The sequence below is a fragment of the Delphinapterus leucas genome, chromosome 15, assembly GCF_059928025.1.
Source record: "Delphinapterus leucas isolate spDelLeu-1000000601 "Yukka" chromosome 15, BTC_Dleu_Yukka2, whole genome shotgun sequence".
NCBI lineage: Eukaryota > Metazoa > Chordata > Mammalia > Artiodactyla > Monodontidae > Delphinapterus > Delphinapterus leucas.
The window spans coordinates 36,675,099-36,700,197 of record NC_143143.1 but is presented as its reverse complement, the minus strand read 5'-3'; the positions used below and the strand labels follow the sequence as shown (position 1 = coordinate 36,700,197).

General features: G+C 60.5%; 3 protein-coding genes and 1 long non-coding RNA gene across 8 annotated transcripts; 2 read left to right on the top strand and 2 right to left on the bottom strand.

Moving 5' to 3' along the window:
* Positions 1 to 928: 928 nt before the first annotated feature.
* Positions 929 to 4,009, top strand: GFER (growth factor, augmenter of liver regeneration). Its single transcript, XM_022594496.3, has 3 exons — positions 929 to 1,794; positions 2,147 to 2,343; positions 3,275 to 4,009. Exons 1-3 carry the CDS (start codon positions 1,045 to 1,047, stop codon positions 3,435 to 3,437), a joined length of 1,110 nt encoding a protein of 369 aa, XP_022450204.2. The 5' UTR covers positions 929 to 1,044; the 3' UTR covers positions 3,438 to 4,009.
* A 380-nt stretch (positions 4,010 to 4,389) lies between these two features.
* LOC115803754 (uncharacterized) lies at positions 4,390 to 9,889 on the bottom strand. 3 transcript variants are annotated; one of them, XR_016387851.1, is made up of 4 exons: positions 9,170 to 9,889; positions 8,079 to 8,266; positions 6,137 to 6,243; positions 4,390 to 5,952 (listed from the first exon to the last, which is right to left on the bottom strand). It is a non-coding gene; the product is annotated as an uncharacterized LOC115803754 (long non-coding RNA). The 3 variants fall into 3 exon arrangements; XR_004024526.2 differs by having other exon boundaries at positions 6,145 to 6,243; positions 9,170 to 9,887; XR_016387850.1 differs by having other exon boundaries at positions 4,390 to 6,243; positions 9,170 to 9,881.
* On the top strand, positions 7,121 to 11,451 carry SYNGR3 (synaptogyrin 3). Its single transcript, XM_030763601.2, has 4 exons — positions 7,121 to 7,353; positions 9,244 to 9,481; positions 9,737 to 9,879; positions 9,974 to 11,451. The coding sequence occupies exons 1-4, from the start codon at positions 7,255 to 7,257 to the stop codon at positions 10,181 to 10,183; spliced, it is 690 nt and encodes a 229-aa protein (XP_030619461.1). The 5' UTR covers positions 7,121 to 7,254; the 3' UTR covers positions 10,184 to 11,451.
* A 1,419-nt stretch (positions 11,452 to 12,870) lies between these two features.
* ZNF598 (zinc finger protein 598, E3 ubiquitin ligase) lies at positions 12,871 to 25,048 on the bottom strand. 3 transcript variants are annotated; one of them, XM_030763599.2, is made up of 12 exons: positions 24,798 to 25,048; positions 19,520 to 19,632; positions 18,705 to 18,834; positions 18,161 to 18,372; positions 17,864 to 18,081; positions 17,223 to 17,340; positions 16,354 to 16,610; positions 16,064 to 16,148; positions 15,181 to 15,956; positions 14,194 to 14,344; positions 13,934 to 14,078; positions 12,871 to 13,845 (listed from the first exon to the last, which is right to left on the bottom strand). In XM_030763599.2, the coding sequence occupies exons 1-12, from the start codon at positions 24,993 to 24,995 to the stop codon at positions 13,492 to 13,494; spliced, it is 2,757 nt and encodes a 918-aa protein (XP_030619459.2). In that variant the 5' UTR covers positions 24,996 to 25,048; the 3' UTR covers positions 12,871 to 13,491. The 3 variants fall into 3 exon arrangements, with proteins under 3 accessions (XP_030619459.2, XP_089752512.1, XP_030619460.2); XM_089896386.1 differs by having other exon boundaries at positions 16,420 to 16,610; XM_030763600.2 differs by having other exon boundaries at positions 17,232 to 17,340.
* Between the last annotated feature and the right edge of the window lie 51 nt (positions 25,049 to 25,099).

Sequence of the window (25,099 nt, the reverse complement as noted above, 5' to 3'; positions counted from 1 at the left end):
GCCAGGGACCTAGAAAGATGCTGAGGCCTCTCCCTATGCCAACTGAGAGGCCCTGCTCTACACCCCCAGCAACGTAGATCCTTTCCACTCTTTCTTTCTTGACACTCCCTACCTTCATCTCTCACCTGGACAACTACCAACAGCCCCATCCTCCCCCAAAGCCTGTGCTCCTCACATGCTCCCATGAAATCCACTCTTCAGAGGAATCTTTGCAAAACAGAAATGGGATCAGGCCAGGGTACCCTGCCCAAAACTTCCCAGCACCTTCCCAGGGTCCTCAGAATAAATTCCCAGCTGCCATGGCAGTTGATGATGTCCTTGGTGGGTCCCTGGCCACCTCTGGATCTCTCCTCCCACCACCCTTCCCGGGTCCTGTCCCACTGGCCTTTCTGCCCATGCAAGTAGCCAAGATCCTCCTCCCTCCTGCCTTGGCCTTGACTGCCCTCCTCAGTTGATTCCTCATCCTTCAGGCCACTGCCTAAGGGTCACCTCCTCAAGGAGGCCTCCCAGATTTACCACGCCCTGTTCATGGCCCCCATCACAGTTTGTACCTGAACATTTATTAGTGTGACTCTTTTTTGTTTGTTTGGTTTTGTTTTTTCCGTCTTGACCACTGGACTATGAGCTGAGGAGGTCACGGACGGATAAATCTTGCTCCTTGCACAGACCAGTGCCTAGCAGTGCTTAGAACAGATTAGGCACTACACAAATATTTGCAGAATGAATTAATGTACATATGGAAGCAGAGGTATCCCTGAGGCCACTCCCGACGTGGGTTTAACCTCTTCAAGTAGGCTGTAGGATTCGGGGCGGGGGAGAGAGGTTGCTCGGTACTCGCGGGAGCCCAGAGACGCACCTCCTCCTTTGCAGGCACGGCCCCGCCCCGCGTTGCCAGGCGCCCGTTGCCATGGCGCCGGTCGCCAAAGTGGAACCCCTGGACCCCCGGCACCAACAGCACGTCGTCTGTGCGCTCACGGCCCAGCTGGGCGCTCCCCCAACTGAGGGCACAGAGCCGCGGGCACGCGGGACGGTCAGAGCGGAGCAATGGGGGCATCGAAGACCGTAACACGGACATGGCCGAGGCCGCAGCCCGAGGCCGCGGCACGGCCAGGGCGCGTCTTCCACAACACGCTGCTCTTCTACTGGAGGAGGCTGGAGCGCAGACACGGACGACGCAGGTCGGGCACGGGCCGTGGAACGAGGCCCAGGGGCGCGGCCAGGACTCGGGCCTCCGGTTCCGCGCACACCCCGACCCGGGTCTCCGACGCGTCCTTAGCCCGGACCCCTGTCTCTGGCTCTGCCGCTTCCCGGGCGCAGACCAAGGCCCCCAGCCCCGCCTCCATGCCGGATACCGCCCCGGGCCCCGCCCCCGCCCCCAGCCCCGGCTCAGGCCCAGCGCCAGCGCCCGCGCCCGCGGCGCGCGCGCCCGGCTCCTGTGGCCGCGCCTTGGCGGCGGCGCGCGCACTGGCCTGGAGGCCGACTTGGAAGCCCATCTGGAGGCCGACCTGGCCCGGCAGGCATTGCGCGGGCAACATGGCGGCGCCCGGCGAGCGGGGGAGTTTCGGCGGTGGGAACCTATTCTCCTTTCTACCCGGCGGCGCGCGCTCCGAGGTGATGGACGACCTGGTGACGGACGCGCGCGGCCGGGGCGCGGGGCGGAGAGATTCCGCCTCTTCGGCCCGGACGCCATCCCAGGCACCGGCCTCCGATTCTCAGGTCGCCGAGGACGCCTCCCGGAGGCTGCCCTGCCGGGCCTGCGTGGACTTCAAGTCGTGGATGCGGACACAGCAGAAGGTGCAGATGCGGGGGGGCGCCACCTCCCCTCAGAGGCCCGCGAGCCCTGCTGACTCCTAGCCCCGGCCCCCACACCTTGTTCTCAAGCACCCCAGGCCGACTTCCCAAGGCCCAGGCCGAGCGTTCCCACAGGCCCTAAGCCTGAGAGACTTTGCCCCCCGGGTTTGGCTGTTCCTAAACCTTGCCCCCAAGGTAGCCTTGGCCTTTCGGCTCTTAGCCACATGTGGGCTGGATCGGCCTCAGGACTTCTGTCTCCAGTCAGCGGGCCTCCGGCTGGTGGGGGAAAAAGGGGAGCTTTGTAGGTTTCTGGTTGGGGAAAACCGAACTGACCCTTGTCGGCCTCCTTCCGCAGCGGGACAGCAAGTTTAGGGAAGATTGTCCTCCGGATCGCGAGGAACTGGGCCGCCACAGCTGGTCTGTCCTCCATACCCTGGCGGCCTACTATCCCGACCTGCCCACCCCAGAACAGCAGCAAGATATGGCTCAGTTCATACATTTATTTTCCAAGTTTTACCCGTGTGAGGAGTGTGCTGAAGACATAAGGAAAAGGTAAGTTGTGTCTGCACAGTCTGCAGGCAGCAGAGCATCCCACCTGGAGCCTGGGCCTGGGACCCCTGGCTGATGTCATAAAGGGGAGCCTAGAGAAATAAGATGCAGAGGTGGCAGAGGGTTGCTGAGAGCAGGGACCACCAACAGAGAAGGGATTGGATCATCTGAGCCATCTTCTTTCTCCTCAAAGGCCAAGCTGTCTGGGGCTGCTGCTGGGTACTGCTTCTTTCTGCAGCCACAAGGCTCCCAGGGAGGGCTTCCCTCATGAGATCCCTTGCTTAGCACTGATGGAGGCTCTGGCAGGTTTCGGAGGACTCCACTTTGCCTAACTTCTGGAGCAGGACTGCCAATTTCAAGACCTTGGGAACTCACTGCTGTTGCTTCCAGGAGCCACCTTTTCTTCACTGGGGAGCCCAAGAACTGTTGTTTGGCACCCATGGCATTTCTGGGATGGATGTGGGGGGCAGGGCAGCCCTTGCTGTTTGAAGCCTGGGCATTTAGAACAAGGTCTCTTGCTGAGCTGATGCAACAGGGCCACAGGTGCTAAGAAACAGATCTGTTTTTCAGTTTTGCTTTTATGCCAACCCCACCCCTTCCACACACTGCCTGGGGCCAGGGATGCTGGGGTGAGGATTCCTGATTGTTACCAGGTTGTAAAGTTGAGGCCTCTGCCTCAATGTCTTGCCCAGGACTCTTGCCAGGGTTTGCAAAGCTCCGGAGGTGAGGGTTTGAGCAGGCCTAGGAGTCCACCAGGCCTTGCTGCTGCAGGGTCTGCCCCCTTCTGGGAATTCAGAGCATGAGGGCACTTCTGGGTGTAGCTCACAGCAGTGCCCCAGCTCTCCTCCCTGAATTGAGCAGGCAAGGAGCTGGTGGGGCGGGGACAGTGGGAGCACTGCCTGCCATCCTTCTCCTTGTGCTCCCCCCCACGCAGGATATGCAGGAACCAGCCAGACACTCGCACTCGGGCCTGCTTCACCCAGTGGCTATGCCGCCTGCACAACGAGGTGAACCACAAGCTAGGCAAGCCGGACTTCAACTGCTCGCTGGTGGACGAGCGTTGGCGCGACGGCTGGAAGGACGGCTCCTGTGACTAGAGGGCAGCCAGAGCCTGTGGGCGGCCTGGCCAGAGAGGGTGGGGCTTATTAAAGTGCGTGTCAGAGCCAAAGCCTGCCTTGTCTCAGTTGGGTGGTCCCCAGACGCTACCCGTGGAGCCCTTTCCCTCTCAGGTTCTGAGTGTAAGTGGGGGTACCCGTTGCAGGCACCCCGATGGCCTCCTCCTCAACCCGCGCCCCGTGGTGCTGCAGGTGAAGGAGGCAGGAGCAGCCTAGGCTGTCCCTTCCTTAGGATTTGGCCTCCCGCCCACTTGACACCCTGCTGCCTACTTCCCCGCACAGGAAGGTGACAGGCCTTGCTGGGCTCCCCTGTCTCGCCCCTCCGGGCCAGGCCACTGTCTCCCCATCTTGTAGCTAGGGACAGCTAGGGGTTACAACAGGGACGGTAGCCGCAGAGGCTGTGTGCCATTTGCACTTCAGGAAAGAGGCCTGGGGGCTGAGCTCTGCTGTGCGCCTTCCGTCTGGCTCATGGCCTCGCAGAGCCGTCCCAGGCCTGTCAGAGGAGGCTCCGTGGAGCTTGAGACCAAAAATAAAATGCTGGAGAAGTGACTGAAGACCTGGCCTCAGTGTGTTTTGTGCTGGGATTTGCAACGATGGACAGGGCCTGCCCTCGTCCCTCTGTGGTCTCCTGCTTCCTCCTATCTGGGTCTGGCTCCTTAGGAAGAGGGAGCAGTTCCAAGGCAAGGGTGGGCCAGGATGTTCCAGGAACACCAAGGAGGCTGAGTTGCTGGAGCCAAGGGAGGATCAGAGAGGTGAGGGGAGGTCACATGGCAGGAGGTCCTCAAGGCCCCAGCAAGGATGTGGTTTTAACACCCAGCTCCCATGGAACATAGTGGAGGGTTTGGAGCAGAGGAACGGCAAAATGTGACTTTTGAAAGGTCCCTCTGGCTGTTGAGCTGGAATAAGGCAGGTGTGGGCGAGAGGAGGGGGGGGGCAGATACCCCTGTGGCAGCCGAGAGGGAAGCTCGCCCCAGGATGAGTGGGAGGCCTCACCAGATACACTCTGAAGGTGGAGCCCAAGGTGGCTGTGGGGTTCTGGCCGCTGGAAGGAGGGAGTTGCCTAGTGTATCAGTGAGATGCGGAACGCTGTGAGTGGAGCAGGTTTGGGGGTGACCTGGACCCAGGTTTTGGGCCTTCACATACCCTCTCAGCCACACCTGCTCCCAGGTACTGGCTCCCAGCTGGAATGGCCCAGCAACAGTGCGCCGTACCCTGTGGTTGTACAGCTCTCACCTCTCCCCATAGTGTCTCGGCTCCTCCCTGGGCAGGGGTCAACCTTTGGCACAGCCTCCTTGGCATCTTTACCCCACTGGCCCCACGGGGGTGCTGGCTTCCTCAGGGGCTGCCCAAGGGGCCAGGTGACATAAAGAAACAGGAGGCAGGGAGCAACCAGCAGAGAAGTCACTGCTCTTTCCTCCTACAGATGGACGTCCCCAGCACAGGGCTTGTCTCTGGCCTTTCCCGAGTCACCTGTGCGCTGGGAGCCAGCAAAGCTGTGGTCAGCTCAGGAGCACGCCGTCCATGTTTGCTCTCCCTCCTTCCCTGCCTCACTTTCCTTTTTCCCTAACTCTGGCTTCCCCAAAGTTTCACCTCCCAATAAAACTCTTTAACTTTGCCACAGATTCTGTTTTCCAGGGTATCCAGGCTAAGATGAGTGGGACTGTAGTTCAAGGGAAAATTCTGGCTCAAGCTGTTAGCATGGAGACCAAGACAGTGAGCATAGAGCAGGGAGAAGAGCCCCAGGACCATGCCCTGGGACCCCTAAGGCTCAAAGGTCACAGATGGAACAAGAGGAGGGAACCAGAAAGAGACAACAAGAAAGGGCCCATGAAGTCGGTGGAACACGAGGAGAGGGTGACATCAGAAGTATTCCTAGGAGGATGGGACAGGATGGCAGTGGCTGCATTGCCCCTGGGACTAAAGGGAGCAGTGATAGCTGGAGGGGAAGTGGGCTCAGGAATGGAGCAGGTTTAGGCACTGATGTAAATGATCAAGTAAAAGGGGGAAATGAATGATGCATGAGACAGAGAGGAAACTGTCACTGACAGGGGAGAGGTGATAGGATTGGATGCAGTGTCATGGAGTCAACTAGTGGGTGGCACTTCTGGCCATACCTGCCCTGGCACAGTAGGGATCTGGATTTGAATCCCAGCTCTTCACTTTCTAAGTGTGATGAAGGAACTCAAACAGTCTGCCTTTTGTTTGTTTGTTTAAATTTATTTATTTATTTATTTTTTATTTATCTATGGCTGCGTTGGGTCCTCGCTGTGCGCGGGCTTTCTTTTAGTTGTGGTGAGCGGGGGCTATTCTTCATTGCAGTGCGTGGGCTTCTCATTGCAGTGGCTTCTCTTGTTGTGGAGCACGGGCTCTAGGCACACAGGCTTCAGTAGTTGTGGCTCGCGGGCTCTAGAGCGTAGGCTCAGTAGTTGTGGCGCACGGGCTTAGTTGCTCTGCGGCATGTGGGATCTTCCCAGACCAGGGCTCGAACCCGTGACCCCTGCATTGGCAGGCGGATTCTTAACCATTGCGCCACCGGGGAGCCCTTTTTTTTTTTTTTTTTTTCAATTTGGCCAACTGTGCAGCTTGCAAGATCCTAGTTACCCGACCACGGATCAAACCCAGGCCCTCCGCAGTGAAAGCGTGAGTCCTAACCACTGGACCACCAGGGAATTCCCACTTGCCTATTTACCATCTGAAGAATGGCAGTAAAACAGTCTCTGCCTCCACAGGTCGTGGTGAAACACCTGGCACTGTAAATGCTCAACAAATGCAGACTTTCCTCAATGTCCTAGACAGAAACAGGAGTCATCTGGGCCCCTGCCAGGCTGGCCTGGAAGGAACATGCAGGAAGGGACCTTGTCTAACCTGGAGCTGGGCCATCTGTGGCGAAGACCCAGCGGGGGTGCTGGAAAGCTAGGTACCCACTCTTCCAACTCCCCATCTCTGATGCTTCTCCCCACTCCTCGGCCCAAAACTAAATATGTCAGCAGAAAGTCAGTTGGGGAGACCCAGGAGTGTGCAGGGCTCAGTGAGCACCCTCGGAATGACAACATCCAACCACAGGAAAAGAGCAGAGATGCCCCAACTCCCACCCATGTGTGCCTCTGGGCTCTGCCTGCCTGGACAAGTGCCCCTGAGGGCAGAGGCCATCCTCCCTCCCTGTTAGGGAGGATAGAATGTGAAGGAGAAGCTAGGGTGCAGTGGGAAGTCATGGGAAAGGCCCCAGTAACCTCCCTCTGGTCTATGGGGACCAGAGGCAGGAAGCTGGGTTCCCTTTCCCTGAGGGCTGGGGGAGACGCTGGAGCCCTTGGACCTGTTACCTCCTTAGGCACTCAGGAAAGGGCCCTGTACAGAGGAGTGGGGTCATGTCGGTCTGTCCACCCACGTGGCTACGGCAAAGGCTGAGCCCAGTGTCCACCTGCCCTGCTGACTCCTGACTACTTGTGAGTGGACGTGGGGGACTCAGCCCCTTGACCCCGCCTCCTGATGGGGACCTGGCGGATGGTCTCCATCTCGGACCCTGGTCTTGCGGTGAGAGTGGGTGGGGTGGGGTGGAAGGTGGGCAAGGTGGAGGGAGGTGAGTGCTCCAGCCCTGCGCGCGTGGACCAGAGGGAGGGGGGTGTAGGCTCGGTCCCGCCCCGCGCGCCCCCGCCGCGGCCGGCGCGCACTCCCGGAAGGCGGCGACGGCAGCGGCAGCACTGGCAGCATCGGCAGCAGCCCCGGGCGGCCTCGGGCGGGGTCGGCCCGACGGACAGAAGGACAGAGGGCGCCGGGGACACGCGGCCCGCCCGGGCTGGCCATGGAGGGAGCCTCGTTCGGCGCGGGACGCGCAGGGGCCACCCTGGACCCTGTGAGCTTCGCGCGGCGGCCCCAGACCCTGCTGCGGATCGCGTCCTGGGTGAGTGGCCCCGGCCCAAGCCCCGCCCCGATACCCCGTCCCACTTCGCCTCGCCTCCCTCATCCCTATCACCTACCTCTAGCCCCCTTCCTCATCCTTGCCGGCCCCTCCCCCGCCGGCCGCAGGTTGGGGTGACGTCACTGGGCAGGGCGCGCCCACCTGCGGGCGGGGGAGGGGCCGGCGGCGACAGCCGGGTACCTTGAGAGGTCACTGCCCGCCGCACCCACCTCCCAATTCTTCCTTAGGTCTAACTCAATCCCCTTCCTCAGTCCTCGCTCGGTTTTTCATGTGCTTACACCCTGGAAGCGGGCACAGGGGTGGGGGCGGGATTCGCGGAGGGGCTTGAGCGCTCAGCCTTAGCACGAGTAAGGGCTACCGGAGCCAAGAGAATCAGGCAGAGCCTACCCCCTACTTCTGCACGCACATTCTCCCGGCTCCTTCGAAGGGAGCTGGCCATTCCCAGGCCCCCCAGTTGCAATTGTGAGTTGGGGGGTGTGCTCTGGGATTCCTCTGAGTGGGGCAGCTGGAAGGGGCTCTACACTGAGAAGGCTTCCTGGAGGTGGTGTGGGAGGGGCAGATTTAGAGGCAGCCTAGCCTACTGGGGCAACCTTAGGCCCAGTGGCCTGCTCCTCCTTCCCATCCCTCCAGGCAGGAGAGATGGAAGGTGGAATGCTGAGTTCTGGGTTTTGTCCACCTGGTGGTGGCTGGTGGTGGCACGTACTCACCTGTGTTCCAGGAGGGCGGTGCCCAGAGTGGGGCAGGGGCCCTTGGGTGGAGTGACTCTGGCCAGACCAGGAAGTAGGGACCCTACATTCTGGTCCCAGCTTTGACCTGACTTGTGGACCAATCTGTGGGTACGTGTCCATATCTTGCACCTTGGTTTCACTCTTGACTAAGTCTCTAGGAGCTGGGGCTGGAAAGGAGAGAAATGAAGTTGAAATTAGAGGTCTTTTTTTTAGAAATATAGGGCTGCCCAGAGCTCAAAGAGCAGCTTCTGGTTTAAAAGGACTGTGGTCCACTCCTTTGCCTTCCAGCCCTCGTGGGCACAGGGCACTGAGGTTTGACTGAACCCCAGAGGTCAACGGTGTCGCCTTTTAAGCCCAAGCACGTATGGATGGGTTAATTAGCCACAGTCATGTGGGGCCATCATCCCTGGAGTGCCCACAAAGTGCAGGATGCTGGGTGGGCATTATTCCTGTCCCCAGCACCCCATGAGTTGTGCCTGCTACATTTGGCATGCTAGGAAACAAGGCTGCACAGCTCCCAAATGCTGAGGGTGGGTTCCACTCAGGTCCTGGCTGACAGCTCTGTGCAGCTGACCTTCTGCTGCCTGCCCCCCCATACTCCCACCCTTCTTGCCTGACTCCACATCTACTTCCCCTAGCCCTGCTGACTCAAGCCTGGGGATCACTGGTCCAGGTGAAAGCTCCTGTTCCCACACTCTGGAGTGGGCCATGGGGGACACTACGGGCTCCACAAGATACAGAGGACCCAGCTTGAATGTCAGCCCTGGCTCTTATCAACCATGCAACCCTCCACAAGGCACTTCACTTGTTGGAGCCCCGATTTCCCCATCTACAAAGAGGATAAGAGCAGTGGCACTCTTGTGGTTGTTTGGGAGGATTCCATGAGCAAACACATGTAGCCATTTTACGCACAGTGCCTGGGCACAGTTGATGCTCACTAAATGGTATGTTTTGTCCATACTTACTAAACTTGAGGTAGATATTAAGGGAGGGGGTCCCCGAAGACCCCCACCCAGAGATCCTGTGCTGCAGGGGAACGCAGGGACACTCCCGAGGGCATGGGCACTCACGGTGGGCTAGGAGACCTCGGGCCTCGACCAGGAAGGGGCCATCGCAGGGCCTTGAGTGCTCCCACCGCCCACAGGTGTTCTCCATCGCCGTCTTCGGGCCCATAGTCAACGAGGGCTACGTGAACGCCGACAGCGGCCCGGAGCTGCGCTGCGTCTTCAACGGCAACGCTGGTGCCTGCCGCTTCGGCGTCGCGCTCGGCCTTGGGGCCTTCTTCGCCTGCGTCGCGTTCCTGCTGCTCGACGTGCGCTTCCAGCAGATCAGCAGCGTCCGCGACCGTCGCCGCGCGGTGCTGCTGGACCTGGGCTTCTCAGGTAGGCGGGGCCTGAGGGGCGGGGCCTGGGGAGCGCGCGGGGCTTCTCGGGTGGGCGGAGTCGGGAGGGAGGGCTTCGGGGCGGGGCCAGAGGGAGCGCGTAGATTCTCAGCCGATTGGGGCGGGGACAGGCCCGGGCGGGGCGGGAGTGGGCGGGACGGGTCGGATTCTCGGTCTGCGGATTCTCCTTCCTGGCAGAGTTGGGCCGGGCGCCTCGGTGCAGCATCCCTTGACCCGCCCGCCCACCTGCCCGCAGGGCTCTGGTCCTTCCTGTGGTTCGTGGGCTTTTGTTTCCTCACCAACCAGTGGCAGCGCACGGCGCCCGGGCCGGGCACGACGCAGGCGGCAGACGCGGCGCGGGCCGCCATTGCCTTCAGCTTCTTCTCCATCCTCAGCTGGGTGAGTGCGGCCGGCGGCCTGCGGCCGGCAGGGACTGGGGCCAGGTAAGGGTCGGGGCAGGGTCGGCCCTCGCTGACCCCGGACTCCCCCTCAGGCGGCGCTTACCGTGAAGGCCCTGCAGCGGTTCCGTCTGGGCACCGACATGTCGCTTTTTGCCACCGAACAGCTGGGTGCTGGGACGGGCCAGACCTACCCAGGCTACCCAGTGGGCAGCGGTGTGGAGGGCACCGAGACCTACCAGAGCCCGCCCTTCACCGAGACGCTGGACACCAGCCCCAAAGGGTACCAGGTTCCTGCCTACTAGTGGCCAGCAGGCCCAGACCAAGGCACAAAGGCTGCCCCACCAATGCAGGATCCAAGGCTTCCTGGGACCTCCCTCAGGTCCTCCTGGCCCAGCAGCAACGTGTGGATGCTGTGGGCCATCTGGGGCCAAGAGAGGGTAGCCTCCAGGGTGCCTGGGCTGTTCCCCCCAAGTTCCTCCAGTCCCTTTAGTCCCCAGCCCAGGGCCAGAGGTCCTGAGGAGAGAACAGCACAGCCCTGGGCACGTGTCCTTCAGCCTCCAGTGGACCAGCCTAGGCAGCGGGCCATTCCCCTCATGAGCTAGCCAGGCAGGGCTCACCTGTACACTCTGGGGTCAGGGGTCCAGCTGCCCTCCATAGCCAGGTGCAGGGGCTGCCCTGGACTGGGGGTGACTGGGGGAAGGGACACCACCCTCACCCCGTGGCCACTGTTCCCCATCCCCAGTCCCTGTGGGTAGTAGTGGTCCTTGCTCTGTCCTGGTGGTTCACCCTGTAGGGCCATGTGCTCTGCCTGGAGCCTCCCTCCATTTCCTCTTACAGGCTCACTAGAGTAGCCCAGCCCTGTCGATGTTGTGATTGTGGTCAAGTCTTCAGGTTTCACCTCGTAGTTCCCCACAAGCAGCCCCTCTTTTCTGTGGCCCCAGCTCCAGCCCTTACCTGCCTTGGCCCAGGCCCTTGCTGGGGTGTGGGCAGCTCTGGCCAGGAAAGCACAACATGGCTGTAGGCCTGGACATCAGCCCTCTCCCAGCCCTTCAGTAAGACCTTGCCCAAGGGAGGCTCCAGACATCTGGGTGCCCAGCAGGACACACCCCTCACGAGGAGAGAGGCCTAGAGGCTTCACCTTCCCACCGTGCCCTGGAGACAGCCATTCCCCGCAAACCCCTTTACCTCGGCTCCCTGGACTAGTCCCTCAGCTCCCCACAATGCACCCCATTTTAAGGCCCAGCCCAAGGTTGGGGGTCCCTTTGCATAGCTGAGTACTCATGCATTGCTCAAAGCTGGCTTTTCACATTAAGTCAATACCAAATGCGGTTGCCACATTACATTTTTACAGACAGTCGCCTCCCTCTGGAGTTGCAGTTGAGTGACAACCCTGTACATTGTAGCATAGACCAATTATTTGTGGATATTTAAGTGAACATGTTTACAATTTTTGTATATATGAGTCTGTCCCTCCCTCTTCTGAAAGAACAATCTGTGATTGTGTATTTTCAGTGTCCCATGTTCCAACTGCAGCTTCTTTACAATAAAGACTGTAAATGAGTTTACTGTGGCCCAGACACTCTTGGAATCCTTTCTACTCCTGCCCCTCCAGTGCCAGAGGTTGGGACCTGAGGGGCACCAGGGCCAAGAATCCAGAAAGGGGCACAGGGAGGTGGAGACCAGGCTGATGCCCGTGTTCTGGAGAGTGCTGGGGAAAGCAGTCGTGATTTCTCCAGATGTCTGCTTCTTACCGCCTTCTGCTCCTGGGAGACCACCATGTGTACCATGCAGCATCCAGAGCCACATTCCCTGGCCAACTCCCTTTTGGAGATTTCCCCAGCTTGGTCTTGTTTACTTTTGAATTTGTCTATTGGGATTCTTAGTTACTTTTTCATTTCTGACTTATTGGTTAATAACATTCTGGTCGAATGAAGCAGGTAAGAGCTGGAGCTGGAATGCTGGCTTGGCCGTGTTCAGGCTTGGTCTTTCTGGGCAAATCTCTCAGCTTGTCTGTGCCTCAGGCTCCCCTTCCGGAAAAGGAAAATAGTAGTTGCCATCATCAAAGGTGCGGGAAGGGGTGTGTGTGTGTGTGTGTGTCTTTAAGAATCGGTATTTTCAGTATTGTTAATGAGAGAGCTCATCTTCCAGGTTACTCTTTGGGGGTGCTGCTTGTGCTCAGGTCTGCAAAGAGGGCATCAGCTATGAGGGGCTTCTCCGATGTGGTGGGGAATGCAGGTGGCCTCTAGGCAGTCCCATGGAGAGTGAAGAGCGTGAAGTCTCTGTCTCCTAGTGGGCTCCGAGCATGGCCATCACCCAGGAACTTGCTCCAGTCTCAGCCACAGGCAGGCAGGCCCTCGGCTTCAGATAGGCAGTACCCATGCAGCCGTGTGGCTCTGGCCTGGCCCCACTGCAGGCCACGTCCCCTTCATCACCTGGGGTACCCCCTTCTGCTTCTTTTAGAAAGACATCTCTGTTTCTTTTCATCTAAGGATGTTGCCTTATTTGGATATAGCTATGTGTTTAGACCTTTTTTCCTACTATTTATATGTGTTTGTGGCAGAAAGGGGAGAGTTCACTGGGTGTCTGGTTCCTTTTCAAAATACTGGATCCAAATAATTAAGTACAAATTATTTTCTTTCAGTATTTCAGATATGCCCTGCACTGTTTCTAAATGGTTCTTGTTGATCTTTAGTAGCTCTTTCACTGGTCTATGGATTGAAACCTCAAGTCTGTGTTACTCTCAGGTTCTGGAAGAATAGTTTTACTGGGTACACAGTGTAGGTCAAGCATGGCTGTCTCTACTCCTGGAAGGCTTGGGCGGTGCTCGACCTCCAGGACTGGAGCCCAGGGTTGGCTGCTTCTTCCTGTGAGCAAGCCCAGCTCTCCCCACAGGTCTTCCCCGCCCCAGCACTCACTGGTGACCACCTGAGCTGTAGTGTCTGACAACTCTGAGTGGGGTGACCCCAGAAGGCAGAGAAGCTCAGCTATGTGCATTATTGCAAAATAAATTTATTTGAAGATAAACTGTCTTATAAAAGGTCAGAGGCAATTTGAGATCCCAGTTTCAGCTAGTCTCGTAAAAAGATTCAACTTCAAGTAGCACAATTTCGTGTCTGCTTTTAATCCTGAACGTTCTTGAATAATGAAACAGCCAACTGTTTACACAACACACTCAACATCTGACTCCAGCACCCGTGGCCCCACAGCTCAGGGACCACGGTGCCGCAGCCCTCAGGCTCAGGCGGTCCCAGATTGGGCCACCGTGGCCACCGGCTCTGACAGCACACACAGGTCCTGGCATCCCAGCCCTTCCCTCCCCAGCACCTTCCAAAAGCATGAGAATGTAAACCCAGACCAGCCTGCTGCTGAGGCAGGGGTCTTTCTCCAGTTCCCACGAGAAATCCAGATGGACTCCTGCATGACGGTGTACTGACAGGGTGGTGCGGGCCTTCCTGGTGATCCCTGGCAGGCCGGCCAGCTGAGGGGCCTGAGCGGGTGGCCTCACCAGGGCCTCACCTGGCTGCCTGGCAGCCCAGAGGGAGGAGGAGGGAGAAAGGAGGCTCATGGGTGTGGCGGCTCCTGCCTGCGCTGGCAGGAGCTACGTCCGGAGCTACGTGAGGATCCTGGCGATGGCCTGCAGGGAGGGGAAGTCGTCGTCCCGGGCAGCGTGCAGCGCCTGGTGGCTGTTGACATCACCGTGCGCGAGCACCTGCTGGCAGGTGGGGCACACGCAGCAGTCCAGGCCCGCCTGCTGGGTGCTGGCCTGCCATGCACTCTTCTTGCTCTTCTTGGCCTTGGTGCCGGGAGGCCTCTCACGGCCTCGAAAGCCTGTGTGTGCAGACAGCAGCTCCTGCTGCTTGGCCGTGTCGGGCAGGAGCACCAGCAGCTCGTTGAAGATCTTCTGGAAGTTTTCCCCCAGCAGGTCCCGGCAGCTTTTGTAATACTGGGCTGCGGAGATCACGCCCTGCCACCCAGAGCCAGACCCAGTCACACCTGGCCCAGGCCTGGGCCCCAGGTGGCCGGGCTGGCCCCCACACCCCCGCCTGCCTGACCTGTCTGAACTGCCCCGAGTGGCTCTTGAACTTGCTGAAGCAGGCCTCGTCGCTCTGCAGGAAGTCCTTGATGGACTGGATGAGCTGCAGGTTCCTTTCCCGGAAGTTCTCGGGGATCAGGTAGGCCCGTTGCACGGGTGTTGGCCTGGGTTTGGAATCGGGACATAGGGAGGAGGTGGAGGCTTCAGCCTTTGGAGTGGCCCAAGGTGAGGGCACTCCCTCCACAGGGGCATGAGGCCAGGTGGCCCACCCACACTTACGCTTTCGTGGTGGTCGTAGTGCTGGGGACACAGGCCGGGTGGGGGCTAGGCAGAAGGCCAGAGAAGCCAGGGGGTGGCTTGCTGACAGGGGGCACCAGACCCGGTGGAGGTGGAGGCGGAGCGCCCTTCAAGAGCACCACGGTGTTGAAGCCTGTGGAGGATGGGGGGGCACACAGGAAGATCTCAGGACGTGACCCTCGCTGGCCAGGCAGACAAGCCTTGGTCCCCCACTTCCCATAAGCTGCCCATCTCACCAGGGTCAGGGTCAGGGTCAGGCTTTGTCCACAACCGCACCTCCCCCACAAAGCAGGCCCAGGGCCTGATGATGCCAAGAGCCGGCATGCATGCTGTGCTCCCTCGTGGCAAATGCTGGCCTAAGTTAACTCATTTTTGCCTTCATCTCAAGAGAGTGCTAGGGGCTTCCCTGGTGGTGCAGTGGCTGAGAATCTGCCTGCCAGTGCAGGGGTCACGGGTTCGAGCCCTGGTCTGGGAAGATCCCACATGCCGCGGAGCAACTAGGCCCGTGAGCCACAACTACTGAGCCTGCGCGTCTGGAGCCTGTGCTCCGCAACAAGAGAGGCCGCGACAGTGAGAGGCCTGCACACCGCGATGAGGAGTGGCCCCCGCTCGCCGCAACCAGAGAAAGCCCGCGCACAGAAACGAAGACCCAACACAGCCAAAAATAAATAAATTAATTTAAAAAAAAAAAGAGGGTGCCAGGAGTGCCCCGATTTACCGGGAGGAAAAGGATGCAGAAAAGTTATGTGGCAGACCAAAGTCACGCTGCTCACAGACATGGAGCCTGCATCCAGACTTGGCCGTCAGGTTTCCAAGGCAGCTGGAAACCACCACACAGGCTCATCTCTCCCCACCTGCACCTGCACAACCTCGGGCTATGCTCCTCTTGGGCCCAGGGGCTCCAGCCTGACTCAAAAATCTGGCCCCTTCCCAGATGCCCAAAAGCAGGCCTGAGCCAGGCACACATACCTGGGGGCGGGGGCATCCTGGGTGGGCAGGGGCCGCAGAGCGCTGGGAAGTCTTCCTGGGGCGTGGGGCAGGGGAGGGGCCCCAGGGGCCTCGGGAGCCCAGGGGGTTCCTTGGGGATGCTCCGAGCTGGGACCAGCCCCTCTGTGTGTCCGTTGACGATGACAGCAGCTGACCCCTCAGCTCTGCCAGTGGGGGCCGCGGGGGCCTGCTCAGCTCCGGGGGGCCCATCTTTGTCAGGGGGCAGTGGCGGGGGAGATGAGGCACCCGACTTCTCGGAGCCCACCTTCTTCTTCTTGCCGACCTTGGTGAAGGTCTGGGTGGAGGCCACAGCCAGCAGGGAAGAAACGGCGACTGTCGTGGGCACGCCCCGCACCTCCTGGGTGGTGAGGCTGGAGCGGCCATCCTCCTCCTCCTCCTCCTCCGCGCGGGGCAGTCCGCTCTTTTTACCACCCTTACCCCCCTTCCCAGCCTTCCTGGGGGGCTGGCTTCCCCCGCTGGCAGACTGGGCCCCTGGGGCGGGATGCGCCACCTTCTTGCTACCACTGCTGTTCCAGGCAGAGATGAGGCTGGTGGGGGCAGTGCTGGGCTTGGAGGCAGAGGACACCAGGGCAGGAAAGTCCTCCTCCTGGAAGGTGCTCCTGCCCCTGGCGGGGACAGAGTAGGCCAGCGCCAGCCCCACGGGGCCCAGGGCAGCTGCTGCGGAGCAGGGGGATGTGGAGGCACAGAGACTGGGGAAGTCTTCGTCCTTGAGCTTCGAAGTGGGGGGCGGGAGAGCACTGTGCCGAGAAGAGAAGAGGGGTCAGTGGCCTGCCAGGCCCTGGCCTGCCCGGCGGCCACCCTCCACCCACCTTACACAGGAGCCCCAGTTCGTGCACACAAGTACCTTGGAAATGTGGCTCCTGCAGCCGAGCCAGTTGCTGGCAAGGCCTCTTGGCTCACAGGACCATTTATTGAGGCTTCCTTGGAGCCTACAAGACACAAAAGAACCCTAGGTCAGGGCTGACCAACACTGAAGGGCAGGATCAGACCCTGTGGGGTGACTGGAGAGCACATGGGTTCTCACTGGCCTTGTGGGTGGAGGCCCTGCGAGTCCGGGCACCGCCACGCTGGTCAGGAGCCCACCTCCCACCTCCTGCACCAGAGTAGAGTTGCCTACAGGGAAGGCCCACTCACCTGGGCCTTCGCCCTGAGTCCGGGGCAGGCGCCGGGGGCCCCGGGGCTCCTCAGGACCCCGCGCACCTGCCTCCTCCTTCCTGGGCCTGCTGCCCTCCTCCTGGTCCTCACTCCTGCGTGTGTCCTCCTGCTGCTGCTGCTGCTGCTGCTGCTGCTGCTGCTGCTGCTGCTGCTGCTGCTGCTGCTGCTGCTGCTGCTGCTGCTGCGTGGCCACCGAGGCCCGGATGGCAGCTGCCACTTCTCGGTCTTCTTCTTCCCTGGGATGGGGATGACTTCAGGCTGGGCAAGGCCCAGGACTACAGTGACGTGCAGGATGAGGGGCTGGGGAGGGGCCTTGCCCCTGGGAAGCCTGGACACCAGGAGGCTGCCTGCCAGGAGCCAGCGGGACCGGTGCCAGCCCAGCCTCCCTGTCCAGGAGAGGGCGCTGTGGAGGGAGCTGGACCATCCACCTGCCAGCCTCAAGCTTCGGCTCCCTGGGCAACACCCAGCCCTGTTCTCTGGGGTAGCATTTGGGGTCCACAGATGCCTCGATCCAGCCCGGCCATCGGGGGCAGCCCAGCCTGAGTGCGTGCCTGCCACGCTGGGGCTTCATGGCACAACTGCACTGAACCCCCAATGACCCAGGACCCCCCTTACCACCCCAATCGGCAGGGTCCCGCCGGTGTCTCTGGCTAAAACTAGGGGAAAGTGAAGGAATGCTCACTGAGGACACCTAGCAGACCTGTTGCCATGCCCAGGACACCAGAGGCCAGAAAGCCAAAGTCCCCTGACAGCGGTGCCTATCCCCAGCCCAGCTGTTGGCTGCTGCCACCGCCTCAGGGGTGGTGCCAGGAGAACGTTAAGTCCTGGCGACACGCAAATCCTCCCACCTCTTGTACCTCCAGCTTCCTCGGCGGCTCTGCTGGGCTCCACGACCGCTGACCCGGCCCGTGCGGCCCTGGCGGTTGTACCTGTCCAACTCCTCGTAGTCCTCGCCACCAACGACCCCTGCGGCCAGCACACAGCCCGTCACGGGCCCAGGCCAGACCGAGGCCAGTGCTCTGGCTTAGACAGCAGAGGCCTCCCCACCCACCATAGCACCTGAACCTGGGGGATGGGCGCAGACACCTCTCAGGGTTCACAGTGGTCCTGGGCCTCTAGCCTAGGCACCAGGTCAGAGCAAGAACTGGGCTGGGAGAGGGGCCTGGGCCTGCTGGCCCCACAGTCCCAGGAGGGACCTACACACAGTGGGTACTCAGTAATGCTCCTGACCTGGGGAAGAGTCCCAGGGACCCCAGAACAGCAGATCTGAGAACCTTCAGGAGCCAGTGAAGAGCTCCCTGTCCCAATGTGCTCAGGTGCTTGGGGCTCCTCAATGGGCTGGGGGGACACAGGCTCAACAGGCTTGTCCCTTGTCCCCGCTCACACGTGAGGGGTCGGATCAGGACCTGGGTCTGAGGCCTCCAGAGCAGGGCTCCGCAATGTGAGCCCTGCCTTGGGGCCCCCGCTCGGCAGGGCGGGCCCCGCTCACCCTCGTTCCGGCGCGAGTGCCGCGGCGTGTAGCTGAACTGCAGGTCGATCTGGCGGTTCTGGCGGGCCTCGGCACGGCTCCGGCTGTGGCAGGCCATCTTGTGGGCCTTGAGGTCGATCTCCGTACGGAATGCGTGGGTGAACTGCTCGGTGCTGCAGCGACCCTCCTCGCACAGAAAGTGCTTTTCTCGGAAGTGCTCACGCAGATACGCGTAGTCGCTGCCGGAAACTGGGTGTCAGCAGGGGCCCTCGCCCAGCCCGCTTGGGCGTCCCAAGGTTGCCGTGCACCCACTCCCACCTGTAGTAGTCCTGGGCCCCGTCTGAGTCGCAGAAGTGGCAGAAGTAGTGGTCGCGACGCAGGTGCTTGAGCAGCTCGTCGTTGTCCAGGTAGCGCTCGTCACAGAACTTGCAGAGCGGGTGCCCACGGTGCGACGTGTCGTCAGGGTCCCCCTGCATGCGGTGCCGAGCCAGGTCCTTGCGCGAGTACCACTTGCGCTCATATGTGAAGATCTGCAGGGAATGGGGGGCTGGGAATGGGGTGGGGGCTCCCAGGCCTCCTGCCCCTTCCCACGGCCTGACAATGCAGGGGACCCTGTGGCATCAGTTCTGCCCCAGAGCCCCAGACACCAGCAGCCTGGCAGGCTCTGTGAGGCAGGAGAGCTGGGGATGCTGGGAAACCCTGGGGATCTGGCCTGTCCAGGGCCAGAGGCAGCAACAAGCCGCTCACAGCTGTCAGGCTGAGCACCCTGTGCCAGCCTCTACTGGGCCTGGCCTCCACCCACCTCCACCAGGTGCTCCCTGAATGCCCGATCCCCAGGCAGGTGCCATGGGGTAGGGTTCACCTTGAGGTGTTTGAGGCACAGCTTGCAGCAGAATAGCTCATGTTGCTTCCGCATATGCTGCTCCAGGTCCCCAAAGAGGCCAAAAGGTGGCAGCTCAGGACACCGTGGGCACTCGTGCTGCAGCAGCTGCCTAGGGAGACATCGAGAGCCACCAGTCCCCCCGAAGGCACTCAGCATCACTGTCCAGAGGGGCACTAGAACCACCCCACGGCCCCTCACCCAACGCCCCTGCAGATGCCCTGGAAGCGGGAGCCAGGAGGATGGGCACTCCTGCCCCACCGTGCATTTCAGCACTCTGACCACTGAGCCAGATGGTGCTGGGCCCAGGGCCTGAGCTGAACAAGGCCACGGGGTGGGGCTGGGTCCACGATCCAGGAGACTGACCCGTGCATCAGATGGACATGATGACTGAGCCCACACAGGTGCCTGCCCCCTCACCTGGAAGATGAGGACCACCCCCAAAACAACTGTATCCCTTTATGAGGTTTTTCCACCATAGGCTAAGAGCTTGATTTGCAGGAGCTCCTGACCACCTCAAAGAGCCCCAGAAAGCAGGGCTGTGTGCCTTCCCTGAATTCACCCCTTGTCGCTCACTGCCCTCTCTTTACCACCACCCCAGGAGGGGGACTGTGAGCATCCCCCGTTACAGTAGAGAAAACCAATGATAGAAACCAGCCACCTAGCCCTGACATCTGCACCACACCAGTGTCCCCTCCCCGCTGAGGGATGTGAGGAGCAGAGGAGGTGACAGTCCGTCCCCACCACAAAGCATCCCACAGACCCTCAGAAACCCAGGCCGAGAATTCCCCTCTCACCTGTACAAGGCAAACACTTTTCCATCAGCAAAGTAGATGTCATACTTCTTCTCATGCTGAAGCTGATGGATAGGGATTGTGGCAAAGGTAGGAAGCTTCTTCCCAAAGACCACCTGAAACCAAAAGCAAAAGGGACTGGTGAGCCGGACCATGGACGCGTCAGGCTGAGGAGAAAGGGAGGCACCCAGGGCCCCTCCTGGGAGGCTTGAGGCAGGTCCCAGCAGGAAGCACCCTCTGCCAGCCTGGGCCAGCCTTGTCTCCTCTCCCCACCCGCAGCCCACCCACCTAGGGTTGCCAGGACAGAGACGCAGCGGCTAGCCTCGCCACCAGGGGGCAGCCGGCTCCACACTCATCCACAGACAAACTGGCACCTGCCAGAGAGACAGAGGCCGCCCCAGGGGCAGAGACAGGGATCAGACAGCCAGGCAAACCGGGGCTTAATCACATGGGTATTGGGCACAGGATGACTTTCACCAGGAGAAAGGAGAGACACAGTCCAAGGAGCAGCTAAGGAAACAGTGAATGCTACCAGGCCAGATTGCATGTGTCAAGGCCTGGCTACCCTCCACGCACCCATGATCCTTCCATGATGGCAAAGGGGGAGAAGGGCTCCCCCACAGGACTCGGTCATGGCCCCCGCCCGTTCTTGGCCAGCTTCCTGCCTGTTAACTGGGCTGTCTGGGGGTGCCAAACAGAGGAGCTAGTGTGCTGGTTGTGGACACCTCTGCAGCCTGGCCACTTCTCAGGGGTCTCCAGCACTCTCAGGTAAAGCCTGCTGAGCCTGGCCCAGCAGCCTGCTCTGCCTCTCCACAGACCCTGGCACTGGACGATGACCCGACCCCTGTCCCAATGCCCCCAGCCTGGCCCCCAGGGCCCCCGCACAGGCTCAGGCCTACCCTCTGAGTCAACAAGGGCACTGCTCCCTCCAGGGGTCCCTCATCCTCCAGTCCCCCTTTCTCTCTGTCCCCTCCCCCTTGCATCAAGACCACACTGGCCCATCTCCTCCTCTCCGTGCCCCTTTCCGATCCACCACTGTCCCCCAGCCTGGAGCTGGCCACTCGCCTCAGCTCAGAGTCCTTACCAGCACACCCGGGGGGACAGCCTTTCCTTGGTAAAGCCCACATCAAGATCACCCCTGTTAGGTTTAGGCCCAGTCAGGGAGGATGTCTGGGGCCAGGGTGGCCATGAACTTGGGAAAGCGTAGGACTGGCTGGGGAGAGTGGGTGGTTACACCATCCCCAACAGCAGGGTGGTTAAAACTGATTCCCTGGGGGCTCTGGAGAAGGAGATGGGGAGCTCAGCCTCTACTTGTGAGGACATGCTTGGGGGTGTGGAGAGCAGGCTGACAACCAAGCCTGCCCCCCACCCACCCCCACAGGAGCCCAATGGAAGCATCATGGTCCAGCCACAGCCATTCTGGAGGGTCAGAGCAGGGTGGGGGGGATGGGCAGCGCCCCAACAGGCCTTTCTTCCCCTTGTCACCATGTCTGGCAAAGCTGGGCAGGATGAATGTGGCTGCCCACCCCTGCCCCCGCCACACACTGAGCGCACCTCATCCCAGCTGCACCCTGTGACCCATCTTCACAGGGAGGTCTTGGCTCTGCCTCCAAAGGGTCACCCTCCGCACCCTCTGCCCCGGTTTTCTCCGTAGTCCCAAAGGCACATGGGGAAGGTCCCCGAGCCTTCCACTGGCCTCTTCTCATGGGATCTGCCCTCCTAGAGCAAGCCCACATCCAGCCCTGCCTTCCAACCACTCCCAAGGGTACCTTTCCAGCACAGACCCCAGTTCCTGCCTGGGGATAGGCGCCTGCAGGTGCAGGGCCATGAACCACTCAGGATGCTGCTGGAGGAGCACAGAGCACAAGGAACTAACCACTGGGACTCGGTGCCCATAACCCCAGTCTCGAGGGGAGCCCCAAAACTGCCAACAAGCATCCAAGCTCAAAAGACTCAGCAGAGGAACAACTTCCCTCCCAGAGAAACCTGTGCCGGGAGGGCCCACGCCCCACCCTCACCCTGTCACCCTGGCACCCTCCTTTCAGAGGTCTGCTCTGATCCACCACAGGTGGTATCTCTCCTTGGGCTGTGAGCACCCTTGCCGTGGACTGAGTGACAGTCAGCTTGGGTGGCGTGTCTGTCCCTCCAGAGCAGTCTGGTAGGGCAGCCCAGGTTGGGCACACCTGAGCCAGGCCAGAAGGGGGACACTGGGTTGGCTCAGGAAGAGATTGGAACCACAGAAGAGGCTTGGGAAAGGAAAGTGTTCGTTTGAGAATGAGGGTGAGCAGGTTTGGAGCTGGAGGGTGGGATGGGGAAATGCTAACTGCCCCTCACAGACAGGCTGGGACCAGGACTGGGCCCCCCGGGCCTGCACCAGACGATGGGATGGCAGTGCAGCCTGGAATGGCCAGTGTCCCTGCCCTCAGCAGAGGGTGAGGCGAGACACAAAACTGCAAGGATGGAGGAGGATGAGGGTATGGTGGCCTGGCCAGGAATGGGCAGGAACCCATTAGGGATCCAACCAATGTGGCCCAAGACCCACCCACCCTGGTGATCACCCTGATGGGAGGGGATCATGGGTCCAAGGACAGAGGTACAGGCCAGGCCTAGATACTTGAGGAGGGACCGTCCTGGGCAGCCCCTGGGTGGGCCAGGTAGTAAATGACTAACGGGGCAAGGGTGCCTCTGGGTGGGCCCCAAGAAGATCAGGTCCTGAGGAGAGGCAGATGGGGGCGAAAGTCCCCTCAGACTCCCCCACCACAGGGGTTTCTGCCTGGGGCCTTGCTGCTCCCCACTCCCAGCGCACAGTGAGCACTCACGGAGAATGAGTGCGTGAGAGGACGGGGATGGGTGTCAGCAATGACCAGTGTGAGAGCGGCTGGACGGGGAGAGTACAGGGACCCAAGGAGCCAGACGTGGACAAGCAGGTCCTCTCAGAGGAGGCGGGCCAGGACCAGGTTGGTGGAGAGGGGGCAGGGACAACAGAAGTACATGGCCTGAGTCAGCAGGTCCTGCCTCCTGACCTGCCTTCAGCTTCCCCTCCCAATTCCTACCTATGAAATGGGGCAGTGGGGTTGTACCAGGTGGCCTGCAGGGCCCCTCCTAGCTCAGACACATCCCACTTTGTACAGCAGCCTCATCAAGCCTCTTCAACATCACCGGGGATCAGAGCAAGGTGAAAAGTAAGACAAGAATTGTCTTTTAGAAGAAAGTGGCCTGTGGGAAAGATACAACCAGGGAAGACAGGAACCCAGGACTTAACAACAGTCTCAGCCAGTGTGCCCTCAAGACCAGCGCTGCTGCTACCCATCAGCTGGGAGCCTGCCTCGGCCTCCACCCTGAGCAAGTGCCGGGCAATCTAACTGATCTGGCTCCTCACCCAGGCCGGCACAAGGAGGCACCAGGCCAAGATGTAGGAATTAACCAGCAAACGGAGCTGGCCTGTCCCAAAAAGCATTTTGGCACACTTTCCTCCCAATTTTTTACAAAGACTTAGTCCCATAAAAGAGACAGAGGAGAGGCAGGGTTCAGGGGTTTGGGGCTGCTGTGGGATTTCCGAGCAGGCATGGGACACAGGACGTATTCAGAGGACAGTGCAGGACTCAGCAAGGGAACAGGAGGGATACAGGGGCGTTCAGAGTTCAAGAGTGAGAGGGAAACAGGATGAATGGAGAGGAGCATCATCTTCCCAAACTTCCCAGAACACCCTCCTGCTGCCTAGCAACTAGGAGCAGGCCTGAGAGGAAGGCCAGACTTGGCCAGGGCACCTGATGCCAAACCACACCCCAGCTGGAGCCAGCTGAAAGCTCATGTCCACACCCCCTTGCCACAGAGTCCTTGAAGGGTATGGGACCCACAAGGTATGAGAGAGGCCAGATGCTAGCTACAACACCCATATATAGGTGTCTGCTTACTTCCTCAGTGAGACCTGCAGTGCCCAGGGCCGGGGCCTCTGCTGCACATGCCTGCCTGCCTGCCTGCCTGGAAGGAAGCTACAGGTGTGCTGGGAAACCTGGCCATTCAAGAGTTACATCACGTTATGCAAGACTGGAAGGCAAGGCAGGCTCTGGTGAAGTTGGGAGGTGCCCAGTCACAGACCCAAGGTTTCCCCAACTGCTCCTGCACCCCAGATCCCTCCCAGGTCTGGGTGCATCTCTGTCCACCCCACTACAGACTGACAGCATCTCCAAGTGTCTTTTTCAGATAGGGCACAAAGTAGGTGCCCACAGAGTGCTCATGGATTACAGCATTTTCTTGGCTCCTTTAACATAAAAGTCTACTTTTAAAAAAGAAAGTGAAGAAAGGATGTCGTTTCCGCATCACTTCTAGGAAAAAGAAAGTCAGATTCCCTGGAAGATGTCACCAGCCCAAACTTTCCATGAACAAACCAGGGGAACTTCACAACTCTGGAAGCAAACATATCTCAAATCACAGCAAACCAAGGGAGCTCCAGCTAGGTGCTCCCAGCCAGCAGCTGGCATTGCGGGGAGGGTGGGAGAAAGCTCCGTGGAGCCCTCTGACCTCACTAGGGCTTCCAAGTCTGGACAATCAGAAACTCCCTCTCCTCCACTCTGGAGCTGAGCCCCCCACCACCACCACCACGCCACCGCCACCAGGTGGAACCGGCAAGAAGGAGGAAAACTTCGCAACACTTTTATCCCCATCCACCAAGCACCCTGAGGAGATCTCAGTGGTTCTGCCTTCCCCTCTGGTGGTGATGGTGAGTACAACCATCACTTAATAGATAGAAATGCCATTCTCAGAAGGAGTTTGCTCAGCGTCACCCAGAAAGGCCCAGAAACACAGCTAGGCTGGAAATGCCCAGATTGACCCTCTGCTTCCAGGACAGATTGCCACTGAAGGTGCCCACTTTCCCTGTTGCCTCCACCGGAATGGAGACCCCTGATGAATAATCTCCCAAGACGAGCAGGTCTAGGAGCTCCTGCTCTGATCATGCCCCTCCTGTGGCCCGGCAGGAATTCCCGGGGCTCAGGAGGAAAGCCCCCAGACTCTGTCCCCACAAGGACCGCTGCCTCTTCAAATCGGCTCGGCCACCTCCTGCCTCCCGCCCCCACACGCCCCACAGTCGGCCCCACGATGGGGACCCCGCCCCGGGTGGCCCCGCCAGGCCTCTCTTTTGGAAGCCGGCGCCACTAGGCCTGCAGCCGGACACCAGGAAGGCAAAGTCCCCTTCCGGCCTCCGGTGACCAGCCGCCCCGCCCGGCCGCGCCCCCGCTCCCGCCCAGTTGCCCCGACACGCGGCCCTGCCAGCGCAGCTCACCTGGCGCAGCTCCTCGCGGCACACGGCGCAGTAGCGCTGCTCGCACAGCACCCGCATCTTGGTGGAGCAGCGGTAGCACACCGGGTGGTCGCAGCGGCCCAGCGCCGTGGCCTCCAGGTCCCCGCAGCACAGCACGCAGCTCCCGCCGCCCCGCTCAGGTGCCGCCACCGCCACCTCCGGGGCCGCCGCCGCCGCCATGGTCCGGGATCCGGCCCCCTCCCGGCCGGCGCGGCGCGGCGCGGCGCGGGACGGACTGGCTCCCAGCGGGCCCGCCCCTTCCGGGGAGACGTCACCGCTCCGCC